At 47.5% G+C, this 7,020-nt stretch overlaps 2 protein-coding genes across 2 annotated transcripts in view; one reads left to right on the forward strand and one right to left on the reverse strand.

Moving 5' to 3' along the window:
• Positions 1-3,844, forward strand: part of WDPCP (WD repeat containing planar cell polarity effector) — a 145,018-nt gene extending 141,174 nt beyond the window's left edge. The window contains exon 18 of the mRNA XM_008929042.2: positions 2,868-3,844. Within this exon, the coding sequence (XP_008927290.2) occupies positions 2,868-2,918 (51 nt within the window). The 3' untranslated portion in view covers positions 2,919-3,844. The remainder of the gene's footprint in view (positions 1-2,867) is intronic.
• The window catches only part of OTX1 (orthodenticle homeobox 1), a 7,694-nt gene continuing 4,404 nt past the window's right edge, over positions 3,731-7,020 (reverse strand). The window contains exons 5-7 of the mRNA XM_029964397.1: positions 5,841-6,039; positions 5,411-5,580; positions 3,731-3,830 (exon numbers count right to left, since the gene is read on the reverse strand). Coding sequence (XP_029820257.1) covers positions 3,731-3,830; positions 5,411-5,580; positions 5,841-6,039 — 469 coding nt within the window. The remainder of the gene's footprint in view (positions 3,831-5,410; positions 5,581-5,840; positions 6,040-7,020) is intronic.

The following is a 7,020-nucleotide window of genomic DNA, read 5'->3' on the forward strand; positions in this document are numbered from 1 at the left end:
TTATCTCAACTACTCTCTTGTTTCTGGACCAGAGACTGATCTTATATATGGTAATTTAAGATGCTGAAGTCAATGGTGCCTTATGACTACCAAATGGTTGTTTTAATATGTTACCACTCAGATGAATATCTGTCAGCCAGAATGGTTTTATGTGATGCTATTCGAGGGAAACAAGGCATTTCCAGTGAAAAGTAGTACCTATGGGTCCTAGCATCAGGCATGTCCTTCCACACCGTCGTTCCCGCAGCCTGGAATCGGGCAATCTTCATCTGAAAAGAACAGGTGTTTAAAATAATTCCCCGTGGCTCCTTCATTTATTCCTCTCTTTCCCACTCTTGTCCTTTCCCACTTTCATCGTGCCCTTGCGAATAATCCCCGGGAGGAAAAGCGTAGCCTCCTGGGAGCCATTTCCCACTACAGAAGAGTAAAAGGATCCTCCATTCTGCCTCAGACCTGTGGAGACAGAGCAAACCACAGCCTCCATCCTGCTATCCCTGCAGGTCTGAGATGACTTAGTGGCTTTTCAATTACAGGGTGTGCCTTCCCCTACCACTCCTCCCTTCGCCTGCCGGAGCGGGACCACATCATTACCATGCAAAGCCCCGCGATCTGAACTCTCCAGGGCACGAGTAGATGCTCTCCTGTCAGGATATTCATGTTTTCCTTCTCTAGATGACTAGCGGCTCATCACCATAGGGAGCAGCACAGCAGTGCTGGCTTCCCCTGCTCCTGGACACCCATCTTCCTGCACTATGAAAATCAACTCTCACCAAATTATTACGGTGTCTTTTATTGCCGGGGTGCTGCATCAGAAGAGATGCAGATATCAGAAGAGGCTTCCAGTCATTACTACTCTTCAGCCTTTGATTAACATTAAATACCTCTACAAGCTTGATGCCACATCACAGACTTCCCACACGACACCGTCAAGTCTTCTTTCGTGTGACCAGAGAGGTTTGCAAATAGGATTTTTTTGAAAAGTGCTTTTTTTAAAAAGCAAGTAGGTAGGTCTGCAGAGCTGAGTTCTTGTTCAGCTCTCCCCAGACAGAGGCACAAATCACAAACCCCAGGTCAATTATCTGAGAGCCTGATGCACTCAGGACCCTGAGCCTTGAACTGCAGTGGCCTACCCAAACAGCCTTGAACTCTATATGATCAAACATGATGTGGGGTTTTTTCCTAGCCCAGATTCACCTTCCCACCTATTCTCCTGGTGCCCAATGCAACCACCAGCAGAAACCTCTCTGCATCAGGCCCTGACACAGCTCTAGGGGCAAAAGAGCCGCCCCTTCCTCACATTCAATCACTGATGTTCCTCAGGGCTTTACTGAATAAAAAGAAAAAAAATAAATCATGGTTTTTTTGAAGCCTCCAACATGTGTCGTTCAGAGAGCAAGGAGAGCCCACAGAAAGCTTGAAGCCACCCAAAACCCAAGGCACATAGACACAACCCCAGGACTGGGGGGAGGAAGACAGCTACCAAGTAAGGCACCTCACAACCTCCTTGAAGAGAGCTAAGAAGTCTCAGTGGTGAGGCAGTGCTTCAAGTTTCCACACTGGAATAACCTGGTGGGGTCTGGGATGCAAGCACTGATTCGGATGAGACACTGGGGACACTTTCTTGTCGTCTTCAAATTACCTCTGAGAATTAACAAGGGGTTGTATTGTTCCCGGGCCACGTCTCACCATCTCCCTGCAAGGGAAGAGCCAAGCAATGGGCTGGAGTGCTTCATACAGTGCTTATTTGGAGCCATTGCACTTTTACTGCTCCCTCCATGCTGAGGTAGGGAGGTTGTACCAGGGAATGCTGTTTTGGAGGGAGATCTCTATCTCTGTGGTGAAATGCACATGCCATGAGATGGAGCTGCTGCTCTGGTAAAGGTTCCTTATGAAGCTTCAAGAGTTAAGTGATTTTTTTTTTTTTTCATCTTTCCTGGAGTCAAGGAGCCAGGGAATCACTCACGAGTCCTGTCTGCCCTCACCTGTGCAGCCTGACACAGCCCTGAAAGCCACCTCCTGGGGCCAAGCCCACCCACTCTTCCCACACCAGCTGGTGCGTTTTGCCCTCCGAGACAGGACAAACACACGTTTCCCTTTGTTTCCAGCTCCACACCTAGTTTTCTTCTTTGCATCATGAAGGGCTGGCTACTCATCTGTAATTCAAAAGAAAGCAATGACTCACTAGACTACATCGCTTTCCAAGGCAAAGTATTTCATGCATTTCGCAGGCACGCTAGCCTGTGTTATGAAATAACCTCTATTTGTGGCACACGTTCTCCCCATCATTGTGTCCTTTGCAAAACCAGAGGGCTGGAGTTTCCACCCCGAGTGCAGGATAGGGCTTTGTGCTTAAATCATGTATTTGCATTGTATGTGGAATGCAAAATGCCATCCCCACATAACTTGGGAAACCTGGCTGGCTACCCACTGGCATTGGCCCAGCCTTGTGCTGTTTGCAATATATTTTAATTAAAAGGTAACAAAAATCTAAAGTTTCACTTTCACCAATAAGCTTCCAGGCGCCAGGTAAGGGGTCTCAAAGGCAGGTGGAGCCTCAGCTCCCAGCCTCTCACGTCCCAGGAGACACTGTGAGCAGTCGCTGGAGCTGCAGTGCCTGTTTTTTCCAGGAACAGCAGGGGTGGGGGGTTGTGAAGGTAGGCTTAAAAAAATGTGAGAGGTGTCTTACCTTGAACCACAAGGCAAGCTCCACCGCTTAGGGCTGCATCCTTTATTCCCAGGCTAAAATGGGACCGTGTCTGCAATTGTCTCATCTCCCTGGATTGGGATGGTATTTCCAATACCTGTGTTTCTGTCCCTCATTGCCTGTCCCTGCAGCCTGCCTGATCCTTCCTGTATTTCCCCCACAGGCGACCAGAGACAGCGGGTCTCTCCAAATTGTGCACTTTGGTCTGGTGTGATTGAGCTCCCACAGCAGAGAAGAGGTGGTGAAGTTCACGGGAAGTCCTTCAGCAAACTTCCAGCCAGCCCTGGATCTGACCAGTAGCAGATGACAAGACAACAGGCTTAGAAAATATCCTGCCCTTAGACTTCCAAATTATTTCTAAGTTCACATGAACGTGTCCATGCACAAAGTGCCTTTATGTGTGCTTGTGGAGGGCAACTTGGTGACGTTTTCATCATGTCATTTAAAGACATCAAAAAAGGGAGTAATTGCTGATACCCATTTACTGTACAAACTCAATGTTGAAAAATTTTTGGGGGCCTTTCTTGGATGAATCCATAAGCTTTTCAGGAGGAAGTCTGTAATTCTCTATGCATTATATGTTTTTACAATCTTCACTTGGAAGCAGATTTGAATTTCCACTTAAGGCTCTGAAAACCGTCCTATTGAGATACCAGCAGATAAGATCTTCACTCAGGATACCTCTGTGAAAGAGCAGCCTTTCACAGTTGGCAGCATTTTTCAAAGAATGCTCTCCATTTTCATATCTAGATATATCATCTTAGTTGAATAACCATTATTTTGCCTTGAAAAAAAGATGCGGAGCCTCTTAAACATCATTCCATTGGAGTCCAGATTTTAATCTGCCTCCTCTAACCACAAAGAAAAAATGCACTGAGAAGGTAACGTAACCTGTTCCAGCCCTCTATTTTTTCCTGGCAGTGAAGAGAGGGACGAGCATCATCACGGGTCTGTCTTCCCACCGTTTGATCAAGCGCAGAGTATACGGACACAGATTTTTTGTGCTCAGCCATAGGCACGTGTGGGTTAAGACTGAGCTTTTTGGGGAGCATTGGGTGGCTGCAACCTAGAGCCAGTGAGCTTCTTCAGATTGGTTTTATATGGTGAGCAAGTCTGTATGATGGAACTGAAAATAAAAGCAAAATGTGAAAAAAATAAAGAAATCCACAAGCCATTAGAAGTATTTTATTAACCAAAAGTCTGTATTCACCCAAATAAAATACTTGGGCTTGCTGTCACCAGCCATTTCCCCCCATGGGTCAAAATTCTGCTGCCTGATGGGTGATTTTGGTTGCACCATTTTAGCACTTCATCCCAGTCAGCACCTTTCCATGAGTGCATTCAAAGGATTCAAAGACATTTTGGTTTGTGGTTTGAAGGGAGCAAAGGGGCTGCAATCCATGGGATTCTGTACACCTAACAGGGAAAAATAAACAAGGAGAGCTTTGAAACAGAGCAGGCTGCTGCATCACCTCCCCACACAGAGCCATAATGGCAATGGCCATTGTAAAAGAAGATGCCTTTAATGTCCCATAAATTTAATTTCTGAAGGACACACAGCACAGCGACGGACCACGATGACGGAGGGCTTGTTCTGCGTAAGAGGCTACGACACACTGCCTTGCCATACAGCTATTTTGCTGAATTGCAGCCATATTTCTGTCAGTACAAGTGATGGTCTATATGAGGGATTAATCTGACACCAGACAGTGATTCTTAATCCTTCAGTATATCATAATCTATTTACTTTGCATGCTAAGAGGATTTCAGCTTAAAAATATAGAGGAAGTGATACTAGAAATGTACATAAGGTCCAGAATGCTGTTTCCTAAAATTGCAGTTTTTCATTTAAAAAAAAGAAATCCTCTCATGGCTTTCTTGGAAAAGTCCTGTATGTCCTGGAAAAAAAAGAAGTGTTGAATAGGGATTTAACTGGAAATAGGTGTATGTTTTCATTTCGGCTTCAGCCCTGTGACCATTTTCACCCTCCTCCTTCCCCACAGTATTCTGTGCTCCACTGTACAACATGAAAGAAGAGCTCTCCAGTACAGCAGCTTCCTCAGCTGGGAGGTATATCTGCAGACCTTTTTTGACTAAATCAAAACAGGTTTGGAACCAGCATGGGATTTTATGTGCATTAGTTGCTACTCAAAGTGCATGAATTAGCAGCAACTGGCTAACACAGAGGTCAGCACAGGGAAAACCACAAACGGATGGTTCCTTATTCAGCTGTAATCACCTGTTTTCTCTGTGCCCTGCCAGAAGGGCTGTCTACAAAATAGCTGCAGTAAGTCATGTTAGTGGGTACGACTTCTGAAACTTGCCACACAATTTATAGATATAATTTTTTAATAGTTTAATTCTTACTCAGCCATAACAATTTGCGTTCCCAAAGCACATCCTGCACAATAAAGAGGAGTTGGTCACCCCAGCCAGAAGCAACCCTGGCCAGCCTCTGCCCACCTCTGCACAGCCTGGTACCGCTAAGGGTGTTCACACCATCAGCTGTCACAGCTCCCTGCCACACGTGCTGCCACACAGCAAAGCTTCCCGAGCAGGGACTCAACTCGGAGCAAATACTCTGATAACAGCAAATAGGTCATCAATTATTCCACCAGGCATAAAAGCTAACGACAGCCCAAGCTGGGGAATGTTCTCCCCTCTGTCCCTCTCCCCCCTCACCCCAAATCCTGGCCCTCCACTTACAGGCGGGAAAGCCCCACGTGCCTTTGGAGCAGGCTCTGGGTAGCCCAGGCAGCTGCCGGCACTCGGGGAAGAGGTGGGAGCTTCACAGCCTGTACCGGGTAACCCGGCACGTCTCGGCGCTGTGGCTGCACCCCTGGGCCACTGGCAGCTCCGTGCTCCAGCAGCAAATGCTTTTTTAATAAAAAACAAAACAAAACAAAAAACACAACAAACAAACAAACAAAAAATAAAAACAAAAAAAAAAAAACAAAACAAAACAAAAAAACAGTAGCCATGCACGCAGCAGCCTTCTTGCTTGAGAGGTGAGGCACGAGCCACCCCGGCAGCTGCCTCAGAACGGGGTTGCCCTAAAAAGCTTGGCAATCCTGCCGGCGCCTGCCCCTGGAGCCGGGCACCAGGCAGCGAGTGCCACGGCACTGTGCCACCTTACCTGCCGTGACTCATGCTCGGGGTGGCTGTGCCTGCTCAAGCCTCGAGGAAGCCCACACCGGGAGAAGTTTGCTCCGCTGCTTAAGCTGGCAAAACAGGGAGGGCGCCGGGGCCCCCCCGAACCCGGATATGACCCTTCCCAGCCCATGCTCGCCCACCAACAGGCGCAAGTCATGTCTTGCCCACCCTGCTGGCACAGACTGAAAAAGAAATTTAAAAAAAGTGAAGCCAAGCATTGAAGGCAAAGTCATGATTTGATGTGATCTGGACCAGCTCACCTCTGTGCCTCCACTGCCAGCTGGGCTCAGCAACCAGTTTCAACACCGTGCTCTGAATCTGTGTGAGTGGGAAAATGCCCAAATTCCGGTGTGGGAGTTGCTGGACAAGCCATTGGCCAGTGGCACAAGGTGCTGCTGGGGGGGGAACACCAGCATCCCTTGGACTCCCAAACCCCAAAACAGACCCTTGGCCCAGCCCCGCTGTGGGGCACTGGATGAAGAGTTTTAGGACTACATCACCAAAACCAAAATTCAGGCTCCCCTCTTGGCTCTGTCTCAGCCTCACTGATTTACTGAGTTATAATGGAACACAGTTTATAAGGATGAAGAAGTGTGCACAATTTTTGTCTAAAGAAGATGAAAAGTGTGTATTTGGGGGAGTGTGAGTTATACACCTACTGACTCTTGTTTCTCAGGTGCTCCTTAAATCTGGGAGGGCAACTCTGACTCGTTTCGTGCCCAGCACAGATTTTTATTTTTTTTCAGACCCAGGAGGGCTGTGTTAATTTTTGCCTCTTTAAAAGAAGGGCTTGGGGATGCATGGGCTGCTGCACTGGACCCAGCACACATGGCCCTCCCTTAAACTGCTTGTACAGCCACACTTCACTGTGATGAGTGTCTGACCTGTGCTTGCAGAAGAGAACAATTATTTTATAGGTGAAGATACATTAAAAAAAATAAATACTCAAATATATGTTATCTATATATATGCACAGAAGGGGACAACAAGGAAAAGAACCACCTAAAGAAAAATCCCCTAAGACTGACTCAGCTGCACTCGTCCCCTCCCATCGTTTCCCGTTGCACCGTGGGGTGCGGGAGGCCACCCCTCGCCTCGGGGCTATGCCATGGCCACGACCCTGGAAGGATGCACGAGTGGCACCTGGGGCTGACCCCCGTTGG

This window comes from Manacus vitellinus, unplaced genomic scaffold, assembly GCF_001715985.3.
Source record: "Manacus vitellinus isolate BGI_N305 unplaced genomic scaffold, ASM171598v3 scaffold_70_pilon, whole genome shotgun sequence".
Lineage (NCBI taxonomy): Eukaryota > Metazoa > Chordata > Aves > Passeriformes > Pipridae > Manacus > Manacus vitellinus.